General features: G+C 41.7%; 2 protein-coding genes and 1 long non-coding RNA gene across 6 annotated transcripts in view; 1 reads left to right on the top strand and 2 right to left on the bottom strand.

Annotated features, from left to right (window-relative positions):
• Window positions 1-359: 359 nt before the first annotated feature.
• Window positions 360-17,785, bottom strand: LOC109022677 (inverted formin-2-like). Of its 2 annotated transcripts, none has more exons than XM_033514945.1 (11): window positions 13,416-17,785; window positions 10,691-11,180; window positions 9,186-9,325; window positions 8,654-8,715; window positions 7,158-7,260; window positions 6,403-6,488; window positions 5,258-5,358; window positions 3,541-3,611; window positions 3,333-3,440; window positions 2,669-2,739; window positions 360-933 (listed from the first exon to the last, which is right to left on the bottom strand). In XM_033514945.1, exons 2-11 carry the CDS (start codon window positions 11,169-11,171, stop codon window positions 744-746), a joined length of 1,413 nt encoding a protein of 470 aa, XP_033370836.1. In that variant the 5' UTR covers window positions 11,172-11,180; window positions 13,416-17,785; the 3' UTR covers window positions 360-743. The 2 variants fall into 2 exon arrangements, with proteins under 2 accessions (XP_033370836.1, XP_033370835.1); XM_033514944.1 differs by lacking the exon at window positions 13,416-17,785 and adding an exon at window positions 11,467-11,620 and having other exon boundaries at window positions 362-933.
• On the top strand, window positions 11,631-25,067 carry LOC117244521. The gene is made up of 4 exons (XR_004497782.1): window positions 11,631-11,739; window positions 22,171-22,329; window positions 22,646-22,801; window positions 24,467-25,067. It is a non-coding gene; the product is annotated as an uncharacterized LOC117244521 (long non-coding RNA).
• INF2 (inverted formin 2) overlaps window positions 19,731-27,671 on the bottom strand; it is a 40,704-nt gene continuing 32,763 nt past the window's right edge. For 2 of the 3 annotated variants that reach the window (XM_015630485.3, XM_015630486.3), the window contains exons 20-23: window positions 26,985-27,143; window positions 25,268-25,981; window positions 23,722-23,778; window positions 19,731-20,817 (exon numbers count right to left, since the gene is read on the bottom strand). In XM_015630485.3, coding sequence (XP_015485971.1) covers window positions 23,723-23,778; window positions 25,268-25,981; window positions 26,985-27,143 — 929 coding nt within the window. In that variant the 3' untranslated portion in view covers window positions 19,731-20,817; window position 23,722. The remainder of the gene's footprint in view (window positions 20,818-23,721; window positions 23,779-25,267; window positions 25,982-26,984; window positions 27,144-27,671) is intronic. The other variant, XM_015630487.3, reaches the window with a different exon arrangement.

Below are 27,671 nucleotides of genomic sequence, written 5' to 3'. Positions count from 1 at the left end.
TCTCTCTGAAGGTTTTCATTGTGCTGAATACATCTTCCAAAGACAATTTTTTTTGGTCTTCACAAAGATAATCAGCAAGTTCTTCCTTCTTCTTTTCAATGGTGGCAAATTCCTTCTGCAGGTCCTTTGAAGCATTGAGGCTGCCCTGAGACACATTTTGTAACACAATTTATGCATATTAAAAAGCAGCATATCCCAAGCTGCTCAGAAGACTTCAGCCACTTAACAGAGAGCAGTCAGTTTTTAAAAAACTAACAACTAAGATTGGTTCACAATGTGTAATATTTATTTCTGAATTGAATCTGCATTTTCATCATACAGCCACCTGGAAGTGTGGCACAACCTGGGATAACTGATCAAGGGACATGCAGCACCAGGATTTCTATCTTATAGTTTTAGTTAAGTGACCTGTCCTGAGAATATGAAAAGCTAGGATGTTAGGAAATATGGGGGGAGGGGGAAGCATATTGCAAATCTATCCACTTTTTCCCCACAAAGCACAGTGAGACAAAACATGTTTCTGTGCTGCACTGTACGTATTTATAGTTGCAGCCTACATTTCATTTTTAGGGCCTTCCTTTCTTTAACCCACAGAAAAATCTGTCTAGTCCTCAGCTGTTTCCATATCCCAGTATCACATCACAGAAATGGAGGAAAATCTGGGATAATTCTTCCATCAGGGCACAGTGGGGTGTATTAATAACCCCTTTCCCACAGGGCTTAATGTCCAGTTGTAACCTGAATCACAGTGCCTTTAAGAAGAGAGTGTTTAGGAAGAAAGATGGGAAATGTGTCACACTCACATTACCTACTTGCACAGATTTTCCATGCTGTATTTTTAAATCACATGTTGACAAAAATAAGCGTTTCTCTATTTCCAACAGTTTCTTCAAATTGGCACCTGCCTCAGCCTGCATGGCATCAATGTGGATTCTGAAAGGTCCATGAAAGGGATAGTACATTGAATTCTTTGTTTGCATTAACTTAAAAGGTTATTATAAACATTATCATCTCTGCAAATGGACAATTGTCCAGCCCAGACCTTTCTTTTCTGTATAAGTAGTTCTTTTCTGTATAAGTTCTTTTTCATGTGCACAAACCCTCATGTAAGAAAGACTCTGTGCTTTTGCCCTCACTACCTCCCTGGATGGACTGTGGAAGAAACTCACTGTCCTAGTATTCAAAAAACTCCAAACAATTTCCAGACTATTTTTATTCATAGGCAACACAAACTCATCTCCCCTGTGCCAAAAGTGTCCTTATTTAGCTGGTTCTTTCCTCCTTGCCTTTTCTCCCCAGCCTATAGTCCAAAATTTTATCTCCTCTCTGTGTTACTTCAGCTTGTGTGGAGATCCAAACCCAACCACTGCCAAACCAAAATCTTCTGTAGTTCTGAACTGCTCCCTGGGCCAGACAAAATTTACTGAATCAGCAAAACCTGGCTTGGTGCTTCATGGTGCATCCAGATGTGAGCAGCTTTAGGAGAATCCCTTGCAGGATTTGCACCATGCACAGCTCTCCACAGGCTGATTAGCAAATCAATTTTGTAAGTTTGAGAGTTTTACTAAAGTAGAGGGCAATTGCTTTATACAAAGAGTGCATTTATATCATCGGCCAGCAAGATCTAGTTTCAGTCAAGAAAAATATTTCTATTATGACACAATCCAAAAAGAAATTAATGGTTGAAAACAACATTCAGTTTAGCTTCTGCAAAGATAACTCACAAAAGCCATAGCGTTTTTCTGTTTAATTATGGAATTAAAATACTTTCAAAATTATTGCTTTTTATTTATGTAGCTATTTAGCAGCTACATAATAAATGTCAATCCATATCTACAGATATAAAAATTACTCCTTCTTTGAGTTACAAGAAAATCTAAATCACTACAAGGTTCCTGTGTATCCTCTGAATTCATAACAAGATTAAAAATGTTAATCCTGGTACTACAAATGTGGATTCTGATTGGTGCAATTAAACATATCTCCTGTAATTCCTTTGAGCTAAAGAGAAAGAGCTGGCAATAGACTAATGAGGCTTTCAGGCACATGGCAGAAAGTCAAAAGTCTACCAAAACAGGTTTTTAATTTCTACCCACATATATTAGAAACACATGCTGATAATCAAGTCTGGGAGTCCTGAGGTCCCCCAATTGCCAGTAAATCACCCCATCATTCCCTCCTTACATAAGCTCTGCACCTCCAGATGGGCTTTCACCTAAAAATCACAGAATGTGCTGAATCCACCAGGATCATCAAGTCCAACTCCTGGCCCTGCACAGAACCCTAGATTCACACTGTGTGCCCCAAAAATATTGTCCAAACACTTCTTGAACTGACTGAGAAACTTCAGGGAAGATATGTCTTTATTGCAATAGGTGGAAGAAGAATCTGGTCCTTGAAAATGAGGAACATTCACTAACTACACAGTTTTCTTCTGAAGTAGAACTGGATCCACAAAAGAAAAATCACACTGAGCTCCACACCTTAAAGTCTTAACCAGGTTGAATTATAAATCTCAGCACTGTTTGGTGTTGAAGGAAACCACTCTCTCTCCACAGCAGAGAAATCCTGTGACCTTATTACACCACCATAAAATGACTCAGCTCCTTGTTGGCTTTAAAGAGGTTAGTAATTCATACATGAAAAAAAACAAACAATAATGTCCTACCCTGCTGCCTTGGAAACAGCATCAAGATCTCTGGGAAGCTGCAGGAGATCTTTGTGGGTTTTTTCAACCTCCTAAAATTGAAGAATAAAAATGGTTATGTTATACAGGCTGTCAAAGAGTATGAAAGATTTTCAGCTGGACAACATCAGGACTGAAAAATTAACACTTCCGTTTTGTTCTTATAAGTTTAAGGATAAATTTAGTCTTGTTTTTTCTTTTTCTCATGTTGGCATCCACAGGGAGTTAAAAGAAAGGAAAAGACTCATTTTAAGTGCTCAGGCTGACATCCCATGGGCTGCCACAGTGCACAGGCTGACCTGAGATTTTGTCTTCATACCACAAAAATAAATTTCATTTGACAGATGCATTTGGGATATGTGTCAACACAAGAGAGCACTTGAAAAAGAGAAAGAAAACTGCCAGCAGACATGTCAAGGGAACTGGAGGAAGGAAACCTAGTGTTACCTCTCCAAATACTACTGTATATGGATGTGATCTCATCTGCATAGAGATCTGTGGAAAAGTTTCCATGGTATTTCCAGCACAAAGGCTCATCTTCTGGGTACCTATAGTGGGGTCTTACTGAGGTGAAAGCCCCTTAGCTTCTGGGGAATTAATATTTGAGAATAATGCATACAGGATTAATTTCTCAGTTTTTTTGTACCTCCAAAATATGGTGAAGCAGAGTAATGTTGTTTTGGTTTGCTTTTGTTTCTGTTAGTTTGAGCAAGGCACTAATTTTAAAACCTCCAGCATTTCCAGTGTGACGTCCCTAGAAGACACAGAAAAAAGTTCCTTCTTTCAGTTTTCAAGTCTTGCATTGTTTTCTATTATCTTTAGAATACAACCAGTAAAGAAATCATTTTACTTACATAGTTCAGAAAATTTCCAACTTTAAGAATCAATTGGCAGAAAACTGGCAGTCGGTGACTGGTAAGAATTGCTAAAGAATAAGAGAGACATTTTCAATAAATTAAATTAAATTATCTGAAATAGGATTTTCTTTAGGTTGACAGTGATGGTAACAAAATTTTCATCCAAGATTATGTCAAGCCATTGTTATGGATTTGGAAAAATACCAGTACAGAAATAAATCAGCTGAATGGAAATGTAATGAGTAGCTTTCTATTGTTATCTCTTCATTACAAGCAGATGGAAAACTAGTTTTTCCATTAAGTTTGGAGTATAGATGCATCAACCCTGCAGCTGCCTTATGAAGGAGAACCACATACAAGAAAGTATATAAACTTGTAAAAGTCTATAGCCCTCACTCCCAGCACATCTTATTCTAGTTAAGCAAAGCTCTTTGTGTCTTGTTATCATTGTTAGTGAGAGCAATAATCAAAAGATGCACATTTTAGCAGGGGAATCTGGGGCAAGAATAAAGCTTTTGGCAGAATTAGAACAGAAACATTGACCCTCTTAATGGGATGGAGGGGGAACAGGGATGTCAGGGTAGGACTGCAGAGAGCTGCTGATTGCTCCCCAATAAAAGTAGCCATAGCACTGACATCAGACATCCAGGTGTAGCCCTGTTTTGTGTGTAAACATAAAAGTTTGCAGTTTAAGTGTTTAACAGGAGATCAATGACCCTCTAAAACCATTAAACTGAAGCTGGAAGAGCACCTTCAATAAAGAGTCAACTCTAAAACCAGGGCTAATTTTGGGTGGAGACTTCTCCTGAAATATTGGTGCCCTTTTCTGGCAGCCAAATCAGATTCTGGTATGGCACAGTGTCCTGCATCACCACAGAGCTAAGCTGGACTGCATCAGTGCACACTACAGGAAAAACTGGAATTGATTCATTGTTATGGACAAAAATCTCTGCTTCACACAAAAATGTAACCTGTATTCATACAGGATCTGGCACTTACATCTCCATCTCAGGAGAGACCTTCCTGCTGTCTACAAATCCCTGAAACTTTGTGTTCAGGGGGAGTTTGGCCTCTTCTCCCAGTGACAGGATGAGAGGACACAACCTCAGGCTGCACCAGGCAAGGTTCAGGTTGGACATCAGGAGGAATTTGTTCACAGAAAGGGTTGTTAAGTGTTGGAATGAACTGCCCAGGGAGGCGGAGTCACCATTCCTGGAGGTGTCCAAGAAACAACTTGGCACTCAGTGCTAAAGTCTAGTTGATAAGGTGTTGATGGGTCAAAGGTTGGACCAAGTGATCTTAGAGATCTTTTCCAACCTAAATGACTTTGTGAACCCTGGAAGTGTTCAAAGGCCAGGTTGGGTAGGGCTTTGAGCAACCTGGTCTAGTGCACGGTGTTCCTGCTCATGGCAGGGAGGTTGCAACGAGAACATCTTTAAGGTCCTTTCCAACCCAAACCATTCTGTGATTCTCTGATAAAGAAAATTTCCTTCTTTCTCTGCAGAACTACTACTTCAGAGCAGACCAGCACAAACAGCAATTCTCCAGAATGTATTCTAGGAGCAGGAATTTGCAGAATAATTTTGATGTTTACTACACATTCAGCCATTAAAAGGTTAATTTTGATTAGATTATAGCATAGGCTACTGCTGATGCTAATCAAGTAGAAGAAAGTGGCTGAGCCTGGGCACTGGTGCAGCACTGATGTACTTACTTTCACAGGCTGTCCTGATGGCTTGTGCTTTTGGCCACAGACACTCCAGCAGAATTTTTGTTTCCTCACAAATCAGCATACATTCAATCCTCAACTGGTAGCTAAAAAGAGACCAGTGGAAAAAAACCACAATGAACACCATGGAAAACAAACCCCACAGGCCTGATTAATTGACTTGTGTTCAGCAAGAGCATCATCCATTTTAGGCAAAGCTCAGTACCAACATTCTTATGGTCTCTTTAATGCTCTGACATGAGAACTGGATTATATATAAATCAAACACAGATATTTCCAAAGATGTCCTAGGAACAATTATTATCTCCTCTTTCAGAAAGCAATGCTGGACTGACATCTGGCAGTGACTACCTTGCATAATGAGGCCATATTTTTTTTTACAATTCCTGGGCAACACTAGCCAGGGTTTTAGTTCTTTTTAACTTCAGGAACAGAAACTTGAAATATTTTGGCAGTGATACCCTTTAATGACATTTATACTTCATCATGGATTAATATTATGGAAGGAAAACATTTTCTAAAGGACTTTTAAATCTAGCTAGAAGTTTGAGAAAATGAAAAGCCACATTTTCACCACCACATTTTCAAAAAAGTGTCTCTGTTTGTGGCATGGCAACTGATCAGATTTACGGAGGGCTATTGCTATTAATTGTAACATGTCACCATGGTTTTGAGACAGCAGAAGGAGTTCTCTGTGTGTGCCTCATTTGACTTGGTAAAAACTGGGGAGGTGGTGAAAGCACAGGCACTGCTGTGATTCACTTGTGGATTTGTGGGCTCTCCAGTGGGTGAACTGGAATCTGTAGCCCAGGGGTGGAGTGAATCAGCAGCCTGGTGACAGGATTCAGTCTGCAGCTTCACACCACATAGGAATAGCTGTTCAACAGTCAAGGGTTTTTCATACCAAGGTTATTTTAACTGTAGTTTGACAAAGGTGTCTGAAAGTCTCTCTGGCCTTTGGGAAGGAAAAAAATTCTCATACAAGCTCTACAAATAGCAGTCAGATGATTTATCCTGAAGACTGGATGTCAGGAACATCCCTCTAGCACAAGGAACAGAGGCCTTAATTTTAATGGACAAGTTTTGTAAGAACCACACTCATGGAAAGAGACAAGGAAGGTTTTGCTTACCTGGGAACTTCCAAAAGATGGAGATAAAACTGATCTGCATTTGCCAGCTGTGATTTTTCTTCTTTGTAAGATTTCAGGCTATTTATCTAACAGGGAAAAATAGAGCAAAATAACCACACTAATTTAACAGGGAAAATAACCACAGATACATTTCTGTATGTGCCATTTTCTTCTTACAGCCATGACACGGGCCTTTCAGAACTTGCTGTGTGCACAGGCAGTGAGACTAAAGCAGATGAACAATAAATTCTATGTATGAACTGGTTATCAAGGGCAAACATGTAGCTTTTGTTTTAACTGAGAGGTCTTTTGCCTTTGTACAGCATCTCCTAGGATGAATTCCTGATCTGTAGGCAGGGATTCAGCAAGGTATAATGCACAGACACCAAGAAACCCCTTTAAAAGGATGTGTCCTTTCCCTTCCTCTTTTTTTAAACTTGCTCTGGAAGACTCTCTGTTCAGCTAAGTCCATAAACCCTAACATGCTTCATCCCCCTAATTAAAATAACAGGATAGAGAGCAGCACTTTTTCTACACATGTGTTGAGTCTCCCAACACACTCTGGTTCAACCACTGTGTGAAGAGGCCAGACTGTTGCTGGGATGGACTTCCCACCACTTGGCCTTGGAATGTCATTGACCTAGATGTAGCAGAAGGATGTGAGGTCCAGTCATAGCTTCTTGCTTTAGCAGCACAAGTTTTGAGCTGAGCACACAACGCACTGAACTCCACCAGAACGACACATTAGTAGATACCTCCTGGTCTTCAGGCAGCAGTTTAAGTAGCTGTTTCAGTATCTCAGCATCCAGCTTGGATCTATCCCCTTTCTGAATCATGGCAGCAATCTCTTCATTGGAGCTGCAAGAAGGAGAGGAATGCTGTGGAGCATGTGGGGGAGTAACATGGCATAAAAGACCTCAATCTCTCTGCTGGCACTCCAGGAGCAACTGAGGTAATTTATATTACACTTACCTCCCGTTACAGTTTGGATCTTAGTCCTCAAAAGCACTGTGGAGATGTGAAAATGCAAAGGTTTTTCTTTTAGGCCTAAACCAATATTCCTTATAATTTAGGTGTTCTCTTTGGCCTTTGTTCACTTTTGCACAACAAACCCCAAAGCTCTGCTTTTACTATGGGTGTCCAGTGTCACTGAGAAGGTATTTGCATCTGAATTCATCCACCATTTGCAGCAAAGACAAGGATAAAGCCAATGGCTCCCAGAAGGTTTTAACTCAAATCCTTGCCTGAAACTTTGGCAGGCAACATGTGTTTGAAATGATTCCAGATTGCTGTGGTTTGGACTCTGGAGAGCTGGGTTTCCTCAGCCAGCAGCGCTAACAGAGGCAGCACCCGGCTCCAGAGCAGCCTCATCCTTCACAAGTGCACTGGGACTCAGCTCTCTGATCCCACAGTCACCAGCTGCTCTCAGGAGAGCTCTGCCACTGCCCAGGGAATCATGTAGGGAGAGGAAATAGCATCTGCATTAGGCTATGCACCATTCCCCCCACTGAGAAGTTTGTCATAGAAAAAGAATAATAATAATTAAAAACATCCCTCTGACAGATTCTGATTTATTCTTAATGAAAAGGGACTTCTTGGCTGAGTTTCTTCTTGAAACCCTTTTAAGATGGGCCATGACACAAAGGGCAGAGAGGGAGCAGAACATCCATCATCATCCTGCCACAGTTTCAGGGAAATTAAGAGTAAAGATATCTTCCCAAAAACCAGTACAAATTCCTTTCCTCCCCAACCCCTCCATGAGGGTTTTGACTTGGTAAATTTCCATTTGTTTAATTATTCAAACTGTTTCCTATTTATAGAAAAACTGCACATAAAAGCTATCTATGATTTTGGATCTGAACTCCTGGAGATGCCTCTTTAAAAACAATGAAGTGACTTGAAACTTCCATTTAACAGTCTTTGCTAATAGTTCCTGCCAGAATTTGATATTTATGACAATAATACCAAAGAAAAACATGTTTCTACATAATTGTACTGCTATTTATGAATGTTGTCTCTTTAGGAATTAGTACTTCATTCTAGATTCAATATCATTTTGAAAAATTATATTAATTGTCTGGAAAAAGACTGTTACCTCTCATTATTAAAAAAAAAGGGGAAAAAAGTTGACTTCTTATCAAAGAAAGATCATACTTCCAAAGTATTTTTGCTAAATTTATTTCATTTAATGTATGAATAAACACATAGACACATCAAATCAGTAATTCAGAAGTTATTCTCCAAATCTTACCACTTAAATTGCTTCAGAAATATGCTCAGAAGGAGGCTTTTCTTTGGACCTATGAATGTGATCTGTGAAAAGGAAAAAAATCAGTCAGCTAGAAATACATTTACCTTGGACTTAACAGATTTTCTAGAGCTTTTGTTTGTTTATTGAGAGAGATTAATTCTTTTTTAGTAATAATATTATCAATAACCTTCATTGATCAAGCCCCAAGTAATTGATAACAATACAGGCTATTAGATCTATTTTAGAAAGAGGCAAAGGCAATTTATTTGCTTAATTGAGTTTATAAGAATTGATATTAAAATTCCCACATCCTCCCTGTCTCAGATGAAGACCTATCCCTCAGCAGAGTTACTTCAACTTGTTTCATTCTAAACCTCCCCTGTGTTTTTTTTTTTAAGGCAGTCTTGGGCAGTGGATCTCAAAATGTTTCGAGTTTCCTTATAACAAATGATTGACAACAATAAAGAAATTAATAAGCTTTTCACTTCTAAGAACTTTGCCATTTTCTACAAAAAGTGGGCAGTCCAAGTACCTCTTTTTTCTTTATATTTGGCCCTGTTTTCTCTGTATGTGTCCTTGGTGGGACAGAGAAAAGAAGCTCCAAGGTTGCATAATCAGGTTCCACAAGCTCCTTGCTGCTGCTTGGCATCACAGCCCATATGGAGCGGCTTTCTGGAAGAGAATAAAAGCTCAAGATGGACCACAGAGGTTGAGGAGCACTTTCAAGTCAGTGTGATTTGTAAAAGGGAAAACATGTTCAAGGATGAATGAAATATGATGCTCATTAGCCCCGGACAAATGTGAATTATTTAAGAGTGACAGCTCCCACAGAGAGCATCCCAAAGGTTTGAAGCCTAATTAAACCTGTAAGACTACTGCCACATTAAATTCACGGAGCTGAAGGCAGCAGATGAACTTAATGGGCTGCTCCAAATTGTTTTTGCTGTTGCTGACCAGATACACGTTGGAGGATTGTGGTACCGAAACAAGGGATGCTGCATCCAATTAGGTAAACATCTCTTTTTGCAAGAGATAAAGACATCCAAGCCCACCATTATTACCAAATAACAAACAGAACTTCAAAACATGAACTTGTACAACATGGGAACCTTTAAGACAGGACCTCACCTCCTTTTGCTTTAGGGGAGACTGAAACAGTGACACTGAATGCATTGGGAATGAATCTCAGTTTGTGTCCCTGCACAAGAACGCAGTCTGTGGCTCAGTTTTTTTATATCTATGTTTATATATTTCATCATAGCAGCAAGTTCTTGCCTCTGATATCCCCTTGTCTCAGAGATCAGCAAGGAAGAACAACTGAGATCTGTGTTGTGTAAACTGAATATCAAAAACTGCACTGAAGATGTGCTTCCAGCCTCTTTGCTGGAAGTTGAACAAGACTTTCAAGCCCCTTTGGCACATGGTAACCACAGACTCTTAGGGTTATTTTTTGTGTGTGTGTGTGAAACACCACACAAATCATGTGCCTGTGGTCAGTGTGAAATAAAATTGGGGGCTACCCTGAGGGTACACATTCCCCAGCCCTACTGACAAGAGTTTTCAGCCTCAGATCTTGGCTGGTGCATCTTCTGGCTCTGCAGGAACATAAAATGCAAAGCAAAAGCTTCATCTGAAACTTCACTCACTGGTGATGTGCCAGCAGTTCATTAAGAAGAACCACAGAACATGACCATTGAAAGGATCTTTCCACTCCACACACAGAGTGTTTTGCAAACCTTAATCAGTACAGACTCACAACACCCCTTTAACAAGTAACAAATAGAGATTGAGAGGTTGAAGGTAACTTCAGCAGCTACAAAGCCTCAGCTCAGAGCTTCTCCCAAATTACTATTTCCTCCACTAATTGGCAGAGGACTGCCTTTCCATATTTATTTTGTGATTATGATTTAGAGCAAGCAACGGGACCGCATGTGTGACCTGACTTATGAGTGAAGGTTTATTCCCCCATCATCAGTGCTTTCCTTTGGCTGCAAAGTGCACAAACCCATCAGCCCAGTGTTACAAACAAGCACGTACGTCTCACCACATCAGAGGGGAGCTTCTGCCAGTGAAGCACCTTCATCCTCACCATCGGCGTCTTCTTAGTGTGGGGCTGCTCCCCACATCCACAGGTGGGATGACTGCACCCAGGATTGCTGCAGAGCTGAGGAGATGGGAGTGATGGGGCATTTATGCCAGGCATGGAAACAGGGGGAAGAGGTAGGGGTGGAGGTGCAGGCAGCTGTGGTAGCAGAGCTGGCATGACAGACTGTTCATGGGAGGAAGAGGAAATGTCTTTCTGAGAAGGTGATGTGTTCCCTGGACAATGCTCTGACCTCCCAGAAAGGCCAGCTGTCGGAGAAAGGCTCAGGTGTGCACTGGGGTTCTCCTCTTCAGAGTCCATATTAACTTGAATGCATTTGTTCACCTTGGGAACAGATCTTCTTGTCACTGTTTTGTGGTGATTTGAGCAGTGCATGCTTGATAGCAGACTCTCCATGGCTTGTCCCGGTCCCATTTTCCTGCTCTACAAGACAATGAGGAGGTGCATGGATTAGCAAAGTCCTCACAACTGCTCTCATAATTCCTACAGAGATGCAGAACAGTGACCTTCATATTAAGGTAAGCAACTTATTCTTATTTCTAACTTTCTAGCTTTCCAAATCACAGTTCATAGCAGTTTCACCTTGGTGAGTCAGGAGCAAGGCAGTCCTTCTGGCCAGGAGGCTCATTTTTACTTCTCTTGATCCTTCTACATTCTTGTTATAATACATAAAAAAAGAGCAAATGCTAGCAGCATAGGAAACCCTTACCTGGTTGTTTTTTCCCCAGTGTTGATCAGTCATTCAGTGGGATGGATGAAGGGGTAAAGGGATGGCTCTTACAGGACTTACCCCTTTATAGAGGGGACATCTCAAACAGCAGGGACACAGTCACTTAACCCTGAAAAACCACAATTTACCTTGGGTACAGAGGATTTAAAGGGAAGCTCTCAAAACAGCCTAATAAAATAAACAAGCTACAGCTGAGGTGGAGGATTCATGGTGAGCTGCTCAGGTATTTGTGACTGTGCATGGAAATGACTGGTAAGCATTTAAGTGAATAAGATTATCTTTCTTATTTTGCACTTAAACCAAATTTTAATCTAGAGAAAACCTTTATATTTGTCTTGAGCCTATACAGTTTCTCTTAGAGCTTCTTGCAAAAGACTGCAGAAGTCCCTATCTTGTGTGGATGCCCAGTTCTAGACATGGAGACAGTCCTACAAAGTTAGTAGAGCATTTGCTGTCTCAAGAATTGGCTTTGTTTGCTTGACTGAGAAAATCTTTATTTTGCAAACAATTGCATTTCCTGTGGATGAGCAGTGTTCTGGGACACTTCATCTCAGCAGCTGGAGCTGCTGTGTGATTTCTCTCTTTATAACCTCTACATCAATGAATGACCATCAAAAATGGCAGAGGCAGCACGTGCTCAAAGGCGAGCAGTGAGCAAATTATCAGTGCTCCAGAAATGACACAGTAGGTGCAGTGTTTTTAGGGACTACATGTAGGCAGAAACAAAGCCCCTGTCATCCCATTCTTGAACAAAACACACATTAATAGCATCAGCAGTTTTAACTAGTTGGGGACTTTCATTTCCAGTGCAGCATGAGAGATTTTTTTTTTTTGGTACATGCACCACATTTATGTTTTCAAAGAGATAAGTTAATACTTCTGAATGACCATTTTCCTCCTGACACAGCAATTTTTGGCAGCTACTAACACAGAGAAAACTCATTAAGGGAGCCACATTAAAACCTGCAATTGATGCATCTCTAGTCCATAGTACACCTGTAAAGCATCTGCTATAATTTGGAACAGTTTGTCTTTGAAACCTAGCAGTTCATAGTGATGAGAGTCTCCAGCTCCTACAGCTGCAGTAAAATTGTGAACCAATGCATCTATAGCAAAAGAAAGCAATAAAATTTTGATTTTGTTTTTTCAATCTTAATTTAGTAAGAATGGCTTACATTAAAAACATTAAATGTTAAATCAGCCAGTAAATAACATTTAATTCACATACTAAATAGCACCAGTTAAAATAACTAAGTTAAAGGCCTATAATAGAAAATTAATATTAACCACATTTTAATTTTACTTAAACTAATTTGTTGTTGGTTTCTATATTTATTTTTTTTTTTGCACAAATAAGCAGTTATCCCAAAGGTAAAGCAGGCTTACATTTAATTTAAGTTAATATCTTATTGCATCCCCTTTAGGACTTCACAATCTTTGTGGTAAACTTGTACATATGCCTGTAATTACCCTAACAGGAGAAGTGAAAGATTCAGGCCTGTGAAAAAGCTTAATGAGAAATGAGAAAGCCTAATGAGAAATAAGCCACTTTCTGCTAGAATTATTAGGAGTAAAATGAACTGATTAAAAAAAAAAATCTTATTAGAAATGCTCATGTTAAAATTCTGCTGCTTGTTTATTTTAATTAAGCTATAGGGAGAATCAGTAAGACTATTAATTAGGAAGCTCTTTTTCTTTTAATCACAGTGCTCATCTAAATTGCTGCAGGGTTTGTGTAAAGAAAAATCTTATTTTTAAAAATCCTACTAACAAGTAGTACTATACTAGAAACAGCTAATATGCTTTGAATGATAAATAGGCTTATAATAATGTATTTCCAAAGATTATACTTTAGAGACTATGTAGAGAATTCCATGCTTTTAAAAAGATTAAAGCTTTGGTATGACTTCAAGGCAGCTGTAACTTACATTGCTGATAATGTTCACATGAGCCTGTGGGTATATCTTAAAAAAAAATAAATCTCTGTGTGAAATTTCTCCTTAGAAAGTGCAGCCTCCCCTCCTCTGTGAATACACAAATAAACACACATCTCAATGCAGCCAGACAAGAACTTGCACTGGCACCTCTTGGGCAGGGCAGGGAACAGAGACTGACTCAGTACATCAGCCCAATTTGATGATCCTGTTGAATCAGTAAACTTGCAATTAACTGAGAAGCTCTTTTCAGTGCTCTACAGCTGTTTTCAGTGCTCTGCTTTTGTTTGATGGGGAAAGCTGATGATGCTTGAGGACCACCACATTAGAGACTTCCACTTTTTTATCTGACTACTGACATGCTAAAAATAGGCACACTTCTCATCAGCCTTGAAAGAGAAGCGGTATTTTGACGGCACAGGATTCAGAATTTTAAGCCTGATTATAAAGGTATCTAACCTGTGTGATTTGGATCATGTAAACACTCCCAATTTTTCACTGCTTGGCTTTCTAATGGACTGATATGGAGTTACCTTGTTTTGAAAAACCTGATTTTCTTTGTAATGGGAATTTCATTTATTGGTCACTATTATACTATAAACAGGGAATGAATGTTTCAGAAGACCTGATATTTCCCCTTGTGTGCTATAAATACCTAAAAGGTTTCTCTTGAGGGGGAAGTTGTTTAAAAGCTGTACCCCACACACATTCAAGGTAACCACCCAAAGTGTAAGATAGTTTTGAGGATTTGAAGATGTACATCTTACCAAATGGCTGGAGTTGAGCAGCAGGATGTATAACCCAAATGGGGAGAGGGTTAGTCACTTGTTTATGCAGACAGCTGCCCCCTAACTAGAACAAAACTGTTGTTCATTAGCTCCCAATGGGCTCCACTTGCTTTGCTTTGCATTGAGGCACTGACTTGCATTAAGATGCTCCTGGTGTAATATTCCTCACTGTTGACTTTTAAATTGTGTAATTTGTCCTTGATGATTATGATTCTTACAAGGATAAAAGTAAGAAGTAGAAGAAAATAGAAATATTAATCTTTTCTTGCACAAGCAATCTTCTCACTATAAGATTCACTCTTTTCCTTTCAAATACATTCCTAGGGATTTTCAAGGTTTTTCTGCACCCTGGGGTAAGAGGGGCTTTTGGGGAACAGTAATTCCTTGGAACTTCCCCTCTTCATTTTGTTTTGACTCTTAGTCATACTTAGAAAAAACTTAGAGAAAAATATTTTTTTTTTCTTATTGCTAACAATATTTCTCTATTTTTCATCAATGTTTGTCAAAGTGTTTCAAAGGAAGCCATTACCCCCATTTTAGAGATGGAGAAACTGAGGCACACCTTCTGTGCTTGCCCACAGCCTCTTAGGAAGGCAGTGGCAGAAAATTAGTAATCTCAGTAGCCCAAGTTGCTGGCTCACAGAGAACACTTCAGTCTGTCAAAATCCTCTTTAGTCTTTGCAGTCCAACTCTCATTAAGATCCAGCTACTGCTGTGCCCCCATTTCCTCATATAAAAAAGCTGGAAGCTGTTGGAAACAGGAAGCAATTGGAAAAAAAAGCTGGAAACAAAGTGAAAGCATTCACTTTTCACCCTGTAACTGCCCCTGCTGCTGGCAGGAATGTGGCTGTGAAATGTCTGCTTCATGCCTGTGGAGACTGTCCTAGGGATGGAGTTAATGAAAAGTCCTCTAAGGGAACTGGCTCCACTTTTTGGCAGCCGGTGGTAAGGCAGGAGCCTTGGGATCTGCTGCAGAAGGAGCCTGGGCCAGCAGCAGCAGCAGCTGTGTGTGACAGATGTTAGGAGGTACTGCTGCTATGACCACTCTGCTGGTCTCTGGGCCCTGCAGCAGTGATGAGGGAGCTCAGGGAACCATGGAAAGGTGTATGGAGAGTATGGGGACTGACTGAAAAGCAAGAGGCTGGGAGAAGATGAGGATCAGCAGAGGAATTTGTAGAGAATAGGGATGAACAACTCCAAATTGAAAGAAATGTCAATAGTTACTTCAATCGGGCCTTGTATAGCTGAAGGGATTAAACACAGGACATATCAGCTTTAATCTATGAATATTTGCTAGATTTGAGATAGGTCATGGTTTGAAGAGATTGCTGTGCTGGCTCTCATCTGATCTACAAGCAGTGGTGCTATGGTTTGCCCCCAGACCTCTGCAGGCAGCTGTGTGTGTGTCACAGAACATGCCCTGTGGAGATCAGGGTCTCTTTGTCCTCTAGACCTCTAGAAAGGCAGAGCAATTGAAAATACTTGGAGGGATAAAACCTCCTTCTTGTGCTGTTCTCCCTGGGGTCACTCCAATTAAGGAGGTAAATTAGAAAAACAAACCATTTGTCTGTGATTCAGGATGGATCTATAGACTGCTGGTATGGTGAATGCAGTTTCTCTCCCTGGGGCATATTCTCTGTGTATAACACTGGTTCAACAAAGAGGAATAACATACAAACCTGAAAGGGTTTCTGGACTCTCATTACTCCTATCTTTTCTGCTTCTTGCTGAACAGAGAATCATAAAAATACTTTGGTTGAAAAGGACTCTGGAAATTGTTTTGTCCAAGCTCCCTTTCAGAAGATCATCATCACTATTCCAGTTTTGTCTAATTGAGCTGTGAAAATCTGAACAAATGGAGGTACAAAACATGGCAAAGGGTATAGAGAAACCTGTTGGTCTCAAAGGATGAGTCCTGGAAACTGTGTGCTACTGAGGGTAGGATTACAAAATCAGGTTGTGGCTTTCAAAGGATTGGAGGACCAGATTTCACAGACCTGTTGCCCTTTTTGCCTGTGCTGCCTCTGCTTCTCCTCTTTCTTCATCTGTTCTGACTGACAGATTTGGTCATTAATTGTCACTAATTCATGACTAAATTTACAGCAGATTATGCTGCATGAAGCCACATAAGTACCAGACAAACACATCAGGTTCTGCATGCCCTGAGCAGGGCAAACCAACCATAACTGTAATAATGTAGGTGTCATCAGCAAAGACTGCTGATCTTAGAAAAAACCTCCTTTGACAGGCTGGGAGTGTATCTAAACTGACTTGATAGGAGCTGACTGCCACAGAGTGATTCTTGTCTTCTGACTTTGAGTAATGCAAGCTGAGCCTGCTTAAATCTCCATTAGGGAAGCACAGAGCTCCTGCTAATTCCCACCGACACCTGGCTCTGTGTGAATTGTTGCACACAGCTCTTGCAGGAGTTGTTTTTGCTGCAGCAGAGAGAGCATTAGAGAGCTCCTAATGTGAATTAAGTGCTAGCACAGCACAGATGAAGCAGCGAGTTACCTATGGAGCTGACTGAATATGTTGATTAACTTGCAGTGATCAAATTCTCCCCTGGTATTTAAGGTGTAGTACCTGCTCTGAACTAAGGAAATGGAAATATTTTTCTTTACTATGGACCTCATTTCCATTGCAAATCCTGCAAATCATGTGGTTATTTGGCAAGATTGACACCATGCAGTAATTGAAAACATCTAAAGAGGTCCTGTCACTATCACTGCCCCATTTTTAACCCTCTGTAGTCACACTTCTAGTAATGGGAAAGCTGTTTGTCATATCCTGCCTGGTTTTGATTGTGAGGTGACCAAACAAAATGTGGTTTCTGATGGAGTTGGCTCATGACTGCATTTGCTTTCAGACACATTATGTGGACATAACATCAGGACTAACATGTTCACCCATATTTCATGGCCATGACTATTACCACACAGACAGAATGAGCCTGGGTTCCTACAGTGCTGATGTTTAGCATTGGTAAGCTTGCATCTTGTACTTGGTTTATCACTGTGTACCAGGAATATGAAGCTGTAGATCCAGGCTTTATGTTTAGACAAATGGAAACTGGTTAATTTTGCTGAAACAGGCTTATGCATTTTTATTTCAATTTATCTTGCCTCTTTCTAACTGGAACAGAAGGTATTTCTCAGCCCCCTTGGCTGTATGGAATGTAGGAGAGGAGAGAATTAAATGGCACACTCAGCCCAAGAGATACTGGCATAGTTTTGAGATTTCAGCCACACTCCAAGTACAGTGCAAAGCTGTGGTGGTGCTTGTGGACTGGATAAAGCTCCATTTATATTTCTGTTCTTTTCATAGCATCATTAACATTGGAGAAAGGCCTCCAAGATCATCAACCTTCAACCAAACATTGCTGTGCCAACCAAACCACAGCACGAAGTGTCATATCAAGTAGTTTCTTCAACATTTATAGGGATGGTGAGATGTCATGTAGAGAACAAATTAGGAAGGCAAAAGTTCAGCTAGAACTCAATCCAGTCACTGCTGTGAAAGATGATAGAAAGTGTTTTTACAAATACACCACCAACAAAAGAGGCACAAGGAACATCTCCATCCTTTAGGGGATGTGGAAGGGAACATCATCACTACAGATAAGGAAAAGGCTGCCTTCTTTGCCTCAGTCTTTAACAGTAAGACTGGTCATCCTCAGGGCAACCAGCCCCCTGAGCTGGCAGTCAGGGGCAGAGAGAAGAAAAGATCCCCCATGATCCAGGAGGAAATGGTAAGCAACCTTCTGTGCCACCTAGGCACTCAAAAACCCATGGAGCCTGATGGGATCCTCCCAAAGGTACTGAGGGAACTGGCAGAAGAGCAAAACCATTGGTAATTATTACTAAGTATAAATTACTTACATACATGACAATTATGCTTAGATACTTTATATACTATATGAAAAATTTAGGACTGTGATGGATGAATTCTCATGAATCATAGGTCTTCCCCATCCCCACCAGAGAAAGGAAACTCACCAAGTATTTATTTTATTCTAAACTTTGAGATAGTTTCAGTATTGAAATAAAAAAATACCAACCAATACTCCCCAAAAACTAAGCCTGAAAATCCATCTCACTAAACATAGCTGATTTTTGATGTGAAATATTTTGAAAATATTTCTGCTGATTTCTCCCATACTTTCATTTTATCATATAGCCAATGCTTAATTACAGAATATGCATTTATTTGGCAGCAAGAAGCTTGTGGTGGTCACAGCCTGGGTAACACACCAGACCCCATGTGCAGTTGCTGTTATATATCACAAGAATTCTGAGGTCTGTACTCATGGTTGATTTAAATGACCACAGCTCTATTGAATTGGCTGTGGTATTCTTTTTACCAACAATTAATTTGGTCTTGCAACCACTGAAAAATCTTCAGGATCATGAGCTTTATTTCAAGCTCATAAATAGAACAAAACTGCATATCCCAGTTGAATATCAGTCTTTGACCTGCTCTGATTTTTTTCTTCTGTTCTTCATAAATAATCACTGTAATGGAAGCAGAGCTGCTCTGGATCAACAAATTATAAATGTTGTGCTTGAGTCTGCTGATTGGGATGTGATTGAATAGATAATTTACAGATGACTATTGAACAAAGAGCCTCTGGTGGCTCAAAATAACCCATTTCTTTGTAAACTCTTGAAAGCAGGGGAAAAACAATGCCAAACCCCCCCCCCTCTCTTTAAAGGCCAAGGTAAGCGCACAGAGTAATAAAAACTCTGGCTGTGGAAATGATCTACTCTGTCTGGGTGGAAATGAAGGAAACTGAAAGACCCAGATGGAGAAATGGACACTTGCTGTAGCATCTGAAGTGAGCAGCTAGTGGGGCATCAGCAGGAAAGGTTCCTTAGGTAACACCCAGAAAACCTGTTTGTTCCCCAGCCCTGCATCTCCAAATGATGTTCCTATTGATCTAACAGTGGGGTGGTGAGGAGGAGGCTGGCTGTGCACTGCTAGCCTGGGCTGCAGGCTCTTCCACAAACACAGAGCTGGGAGAATGTGTTTAATACTCAGGGTTTAGCAGCTTGGAGTCTATCTGAGAGCAGTGGAGCTAGATTGAAGAGCAAAAGGATGGTGCTTAGGTGATGTGCTCTGAGACTGGAAAAGAGGGGAAAAAAGGGGAAACCTGTAGAAGTGATAGAGACAGTCCTGCAAATCAAACGTGGGTGACATGGTTCTGCAGGGAATGCTGGGGATATCCCTGCTTCTGCCAGCAGGAGTGGGTTTCTGTTGCAACAGGGCTGTGCTACTCTGCAGTGTCTCCTGCACTGAACCTGCCCATGTGTCTGCTCTCATCTCTGCTTCTGTTGACCAGTTCTCAATATGCTCATAGTGATGCCTTGGTTAAAGCAAACCAGTGATTTAATTCTTGGTTTCACTTCTAAGTTTTCAGTGTTACAAGGACATTAAGCAAAGCAAAATAAGCTTTAGCCTGCACATTAGGTTAGCCACAGTGAGTTACCATATAAATGAACAGTTCTGAAATGTACCCAGCTCTTCCACTGGATTTATGTTTCAGTACATATCACATCATAGATTCAACAAACATAGATCATTTTAAATGGACAGCTATGTACAAAATTATTATACAGTGTTATTACAAAACTTGAGAAATAAAGCTCTGAATTTTGAAAACACAATACTGCACAGTCCCAGTTTTAAAGCCAAAGTAACATGATTCCACACATTTTGCAGCTTGGACATAGACTCTTGAGTACAAGCAGCTGACAACAGAAGCCAAACCCAGAGATTTACTACAGGATAAGCTGAAAATGTGTCCAATAGAGCACTCTGGAAAACCTCTTTCTTTTGCTTTAGTAAGAGAAACTAGGGCCCTGGTTGTCCAAAAATTGATGGATGCACTGGCCTGTGTGACAAGACTACTTGAGATTACTGATGTGCTTCAATTGCACATAAGCTTCATGTAGGAACCAAACACTATTTATATGGCCATATGCTTACTAAAATACATACTTTTACTTGTTTTTTTTTTTTTTCCCTGTAACCAATTTCCCTTGCTTTAAGTGCTTGAGAGTAAAAATACATTTGTCTAATCTGGGTCTTGGACCTGGTCCAGTATAAGTCATCAGTGGGCAATGAGAAGAAGGACTTAACACACCTCCACCTGTGATGGTATAGCCACTGCTTAATTTATACCCTTAATTTAGTTGAGGCACTGCTGTTTTTAACACTTCTTTGAGGACTAAACACTGCAGTCTGTTCTTGGGCCACACTCAGCTGTCATTTCAAGAGGAGTTTGGCCTAAGAGCAGGGTGAAAGACTTGGCTTCCAGGACAGTGCATGACAGGTCTGACCCTTTCACTGCCACTATGCACAGAACTGTCCCCTGCCCCCTCAGGTACCCAGTGCAAGGCACAGGCTGAGGGGTCCAAAGTCTCTGAGGAGGCTCTTTAGGCTCTGGGGAGGAGAGTGAAAGGCTGCATGAGGAGAGGCTGTGGGTCTTCGTGGGGCAGAAATTGTCCATGGTGGCATTCCACTGATACAGAACCCAGAGTCTCAAAAGCTGGCAGTGCTCCAGGGACATGAGAGGTTCTCTCACACCTTCTGTCTTGCCATGACACCTGCAAGAAGAGGGGGAAATGCAAATTATTTGCAAGTATGAACAAAAATGGTGTGGTTTTGCATGCATGTGTATCTAACGGCTAAGGTGGTACTTGGGAAATCAGTTTCATCTGTTCCTCAGATAACCTAAAAACAGATAGTTTGATGTATTTAATAAAAATCTCATGTTTCCAGAACCAATCCTGATGTTCCAGAGTTTGGGCAACTTTGCTTTTAAGTTTAGTCCGATAATATATATCTTGCTAGGTATGAAGCATCTGTCCCTCAGGAATTAAAGGAAAACCTGGACTCTCAGTCCCTCCTGTGTCTTTGCAGTGGAAGGTTGATGTACCACTGTGCCATGTGCATGTCATAGCTGCCCTGCTGCCCTTTCCCTGCCTGCTCACCAGGCTGTGGTCTCTGAGCAACTCTGTTCTCCTGGTCTGGTTTTTCTTTTACTTTTTAGGGAATAAATCAACTAGATCAGTGAGCAGGGAAATTGCTAAAGCCCAGTTGCTGAAGCACAGCTGCTTATGGACTTGTGCTTGCAAGACTTTTCCCTAAACCGTTCCAAGTGACATACAGATGGGAGGAAAAGGGGAGCTGCACAAACAGATGTGAACATTTGTCTGTAGCAATTCTCTAGGGTCTAAGGCAGGCAAACTCAAAGAGCAACACTCTGGAGTTCAGGTGTCTGTACACTCTCCTCTCTTTTACTGTCACCTTTATAAAATGATTCTTTAAGCTCTTTCTGGACTTGGTTGGAAATGAGTTGAGATGTTACCAGGGTGCACACAAACAGCATGACCACCAGTGCCTTGATTCAAGAGGAAGAACAGCTAAACCATTTGTTTTGAGAACATGAAGATAATGTGGAATAGCACTCCTTAGGTGTAAAAGCTGACATTTAAAGACATTAACATTATTACAGAAATTGCTGCAGAACAAGATATGGTCAAGGTGAGGCAAGAACTCAGTAGCTGATTACAGTCTTTTGTTGCTCTAAAATATTATCACAGTCACAGGCTGTTCCTGCCCTCTGCTGCTGTTAGGGAAGCTCTAAAAACTCATAAGGAGTTTGAGTTTGATCCCTGCAGCTGGATCTTCACAAGAAAGAAGAAGATTCCTGTGGCTTCACTGAGATCCATAACTTCCACATCAGCAAATCCACCAGAGAAAGAAATGTCTTGTGCCAAAAGAGAACTAGTGGGGACCTGAACAGATCATGTATGCTTGGGACAAAACATAAAATAAAATAAAAAAAAAAAAAAATCAGGTGGAAGATCCTAGGAAAAAATATTGATTGGTAACACTCTAGGCTTGCTGAATCTGTTTTACCAAGAAGTTCTGTCTTATCTGTCTCATCATTACAGGAGCTGCATTTGGGAAAGGAACCTCTCTGACAGGAGACTAAGACAAGCAAATGGGTTTTTGCTTCTGCTGCCCTTGCTGTGTGAGATACAGAAGAGGAAAAAGAGAAGTGCAGGTTTCAAGGTGTAGCTCATCTCTGCCCTCCTGGCATCAAAGCCCAGGTAGACTCTGCTGGTGCAATGCCAGGCACTGCATTGCAAGGCTGCAGTGAAACACCTGCCTGGCTTGGTCACTTCATAAAGGTCTTGTATGCCCATGCATTCCTCTGTGTTGTGCTTCTGTCCCTTCCTAGGACAAAGCAAAACTGTGTTGTATATTTTTTTCAAATATGATTTTTTTTTAAGCCTGTATGCTTAAAAAAAAAAGTCTGAGTTAAGCTTATCTCGTGGTTCCAGCTGCCCTTCCAATGCAACATGTGCACTGGACCTGGTGTACTTCTCACCTATGCTTCATTGCTACTATTTTCTGTTCCTGCAGGAAATCTTCCTTAGGACCTTTTAAACCAGCAGAGCTACTTCTACTTCATGTAATCCTATGGTAGTGCAAGAAAAGGGCCAAAAGGAGGGCAGGAGTACTCAGGACTGTAACTACCCAATGTACATCCCATTTCCTCTTGCTCCAGTGATGCTCCAGGTACAGGAACAAAAGCAGTCCTAAGGGGAAATCCTGCACAGATTTCTCGTGTCTCTGTGCAGGAGCAGGGCTCCCAGCTGGGCTCCCAGCCCCAGGGAACTGGGGATGCTGGAGAATAAATACATTCCTTTCAGGAAACAAGACAAAGAGCAATTTGCTAATATTGATTTAGTTCATAAGAGATGCTCATCAGCGTGGAAAGGACAATGCGTAACTATGCAATTTCAGTACAGTGGGTGTTTCAGTTGTTTATTTTTCTTGCTTTTCATTCCACTTGCTGTAAAAACAGGGGAAGTTTTGCAAATGAAAGTCTCATCCTGGAACTCCTTTTGAGGGGCAACCGTGTGTTGCCAGGATCAGTGAAGGATGCAGGGAACTTGTGTGAGAGTCTGGAGTTGAATTTAGCTTTGAGTGATATCTTGTTCAAACTAGTATTTGTCCCTGGGTCCAGTGTTTTATTCCCTTTTCCAGACACCCATATTTAAACAGTGCTATAGAAAGTGGTTACCCACAAAGAAACCAAATGTTCTTTGCTGGAGGTAGGTACTGAAATTGCATTTTTACAGTTTTTGAGAAAATAATGTGATCGAAGCAAGGACTTTGTTCATCACATGAAGTTTGATTGTTTGGTTAGAATAATGGCTTTTAATTATCTGCAGGGAGAAGCAGTTTGGCTGCTGCTGACACAGAGGACAAACGTGTGGGCTGTGACCCTGTGTTGAATGGAGATCAGCACTGACTCCACTCAATGCAAGATCAACACCCTGGAGAGTAAAAATCAGAGTAACAAATTTATTTCACATGTGTTTGTGATTAGACAAAAAGACAAAGATTAGGTGAAATGCTGAATACTGATTAGGTCTGTGAAGTCCCAGTGCTGTGGTTAGTTCACAAAAAGACACCTTTGTGTGTTTACATACCTCATTGTGCCACACAATCTTTTTTTGTTTTATTATCTCCAGTATCAGTCTCAACCTCTGCTTTGAACAAAAGAGAGACACTAAATATATCTGATCATGGCAAGGCTAAGGTAACAACGGGGAACTTTTTGTGATGAGAATACTGTCTAGTAGCAGAAAGGTTCCTAAGAACACAGAATCTTTGAATGGTTTGGCTTGGAAAGGACTTTAAGATCATCTAGTTTCAACCCCCTTGATACCATCCCTGGATGCCCAGGGAACCCTGTGGCTTTTGCAGGCTGGGGTCAGTTCTTAAGCCAGAAGTCCTAATTTCAGGTGTCAGGAAAGAATTGCCAGGACTGTGAGCATGGGATGCTCCCATTGCTGAAACTTCTGCTCCTCCTCAGAAGCAAGTTTGGGAACCACTGTTACAGGAAATCACTTCTCATTCCTGGCTTGCTTTTAACTAGAGTAAAGTGATATGTTTAGAAATGTAAATAATTACAACCCTGGGGCATGCTGCATTAAAAGGCTAAGTCCCTCTGTGGTAGCTGCTCAACCTATGCTGTCTTTCTCAGCAATGGGTATTCAAACCCTTCTTTCTTTTTTCTTCCACCCTCCTTGAAAGAAAAAACATCAAGCATTGGTAAAAAGATACTTTCCCATTTGCCTTCCCATTTGTTTGACCTCAGGATCTTGCAGGAAACAGGCTTTGGAAAGTACATTGTAAATTCTAGAGGCTGACAGACCCATCTCTGTTTCCTAGGAGGCATCTCCAATTTGGGATTAAGGAACCCACCCGAGGGTGGTAAGGATCTAAAGCACTTGGACATTCTTCCCAGTTTTGGGACTGGCTGAGGACTTTTGGCATGAAGAGAAGGCCTGTGTGGCTCCAGCAGCTCAGCTCCCTCCCAGCCCCAGCAGGGCAGCCCAGCTGGAGGATCCTTGGTGGAAGCATCAATGAGATGCTCTTTTTCAGTGCCTGACCTTTTCCCCTCCCTCTGCAGCGATGGTTTGAGGGCCTAATGATCAGAAGCCACCTAAAGTACCCCTGGGGCAGGTTGTCAGGAAAAGTGCTGTTACAATGAGGGGAAAAAACCAAACACCCCCAAGGCAGCATTGATGTTGCTGGTTTTATGTGTTTGTAAGTAGTTCAGAGGGGGTGATTGCTGATTAAGTACCCAGTATTAACTGCTCTTAATCACTGCTCTGGAGCCTAATGGAACTCTTGTTTGCACATAACCATGCCTTGTAGCTGTCTTTAGCACACTTGACAGATGTGCTTATTGCCATCTTTACTGTGTATGTGTAATGGGCTTTTTAATTATTGATTCATCATTACTTCTTTATAAACTACTTATACATGTCACCAGAATGAACTATGCTTGTGTTTTTATTTTTAAAGCTCTTTCGGGTTTTAAAAAATATAATAGCTGCACAAAATGGTGTGGCTCTAGGGGCAGGGGGCTTTGGGTCCTGAAGTGGAAAGAAAAAGGTGTATACAAATGTATCAGGAAGGTTCCCACATTTCAGTCAGTCCCCAAGGGCTATTTATAAAATAGGCTACCTGAGTAGCTTTTGCTGTGCCTCTTCTTCTTCTTCCGTTTCCCTGATGGCCTCTGCTTTTCCCTGTCGGTGTGAGCTTGCTCTGGGGGAAGTGTTGCTGAACAAGAGGAGTCGGTGGCCGGCTCCTCTGAGAAGGACTTGTCTTGAGAGGTGTCCAACAGCGAGTCTGTACCTGGGTCTTCATTTTCCTTCCTCATTTCTTTTGACTCCACCTGCTGGGCCTCGTTGCAGGGAGCAGACTGAGCACTCTCTGAGCCACCAGTTGGGCATTCCTTGTCCTGGCCTCCTGACGTGGACCCGTCAGTCCAGCTGAGCTGGTCTCTCAGAGCAGAGGCTGAACTGCTGCTTACAAAGCTTATCCTTGTGCCTATGTCAGCCACAGAGAAGGCAAAGGAGCCACTCTTTGTGCTGGGCTGGAGGCTTTCCACGTTGTTTGCTTGCTCCATCCCAGGCCCCAGCATGGTCTGACTGGCTCCATCAGCTTCCACCATGCTCACTAAGGTGCTTTTGGTCTGGGACTCCTGCGGCAAACTTCCTCCAGCACTGTTTTTAGGTAATACTTGGCCTGAAGCCGAACCATTTGTAACACCTCCACCCGTCTCCATTGGGGCAGTGGCTGAGGGAGGAGGGCTTTCTGAGGGATGATCATCCTTGTTTTGCTTGGTCGTGTCATCAATCTGCTTCCCTGCTGCTTGTGGATCCTTCATGCTCTTTCCTTTAAACGGAAAACACACAGTCAGCCCCAGCTGCAGTTTCACCAGGAACCAACCAAGATGCACTTACCCTGCAGAGTCTGCAGGTTAGTAGCTGCCTGTGGAGGGAGCACTGACCCTAAAGCTGCTATGCAGAGGCAGCACCAACTTATCTTACCTGTACCTCCCTGCCTTATACCCATGTGGTCACCCCAGCTGGACTCCCAGGCTCCAGCTCAGCAAAGCCCCTGATTTGTTTTCAGCAGGTGTTAATGTGTCTTTGCTGCAAAATGGCTGATTTCCATGGAAGGCCTAGGACTTGCAAGGAAGCCTGAAAGTCTACGTCAGGAAGAGAGAACCTGCCTGTAAGGTCCTGGCCCAGGCTGGACTGCTGGCTTGGCTGTGTGAGGACTTTAAGGCTGCCCATTAGCCAGACTTAACCTGCCCTTGCAGAACAGGTCTAGCAGTGCCACGGATAGACCAATGTCCTTGGACTTACCAAACTGCACTGACACTGGGGTCAAGAGACCAAAGAAAAGCTAAACTCATGGGCTGTCTCCTCATAAGCACCTAAAGGACTTGGGTACTTCTGCAAATAGGGTTTCTTATCTTTTTTAAAGGGCTTCTTCAGTCTCCAAAGTGTAGACTGAGACGGGATCCAGCAGTCTCTGAGGCAGAACACGCTGTGCTACTGAGACTTGAGAGCTTGGAGGGGATTTGTGTGGAGACAACAGCAGTGCCCCAACAGGACGGTGCCATGGCTGACACATGGGTCAAGCATCTCAGAGGGTTTATCAGCACAGATGCAGAGCCATGCTGCTTCAAATTCCTGTTAATTTTGTGACAGACCTGGCTAGCAACAGCTCAAGACTCTCTGTTTCTCTTCTCCTTGGCACTGCCTGCAAAGCCTTCTTAAATAAAATGCCCCAAATGCAAACAAAGGCTTCTTGCTGGTGCATGCTTGGCTCAGGCTCAGAGGCAGATGGGAATGAATAGCTGCAGGTACAGTCAGGTCTGTGTCCTTACCAGAATGGTTTTCCTCCGGGCTCTCTGCAGACAAGGGTTTAGGAGCTGCATCTGACTCGTGTCTGTTCTTTGTCTTTCTCAGCGTGAACCCTTTCCTTATGTCGGCGAGCAGGGCGTCGATGACACACACCTCCTCCTGCTTCATCAACCCCTTCTTGACTGCGGGGAGAGAGACATGGCTGTTAAATCTGACAGGGCAGGAGAAGACTGCAGTGATGCCACTGCTGGAGGTGGCTACTGCTGTCCCAATAAAAGCAACCACTGGGCAGGAGCAAGGCACCTACCACAGGCCTGGGAGCAGCCCAGCAGTGTATCCTGGCTGAAGACAAGGGATTTGTTCCCAAGTCTTGGTGCCACAGCCTGGCAGCAGTGGTACCAGCTCTGCATGGTTGTGCCATGACCTCAAAATATTCCCTGTTTGTTATTCCCTTTTTTTCTTGGAGGAAAAATAATTTTAATTTTTCTTACCTCTCAGATTCTTCCAATTATATTTTTCAATCTTTCATCCAGAAGAAGGCATAATTAAGTAACATGAAAGATTTTTGGGACAACTGTGGTAAAGAGAGACTATTCAAGTGTACACAGGGACCTTGGATGGTGGATGAGTCAAATGTTTCTTTTTAGATTTGGAATTAAAAAGTTATGTTTAGAAACGGAAAAAGTTAACTGAAATATTTAATTTGTGGC

Source organism: Parus major, chromosome 5, assembly GCF_001522545.3.
Source record: "Parus major isolate Abel chromosome 5, Parus_major1.1, whole genome shotgun sequence".
Lineage (NCBI taxonomy): Eukaryota > Metazoa > Chordata > Aves > Passeriformes > Paridae > Parus > Parus major.
Note: the sequence above shows the minus strand (reverse complement) of the source record. Positions and strands in the feature narration are given on the sequence as shown.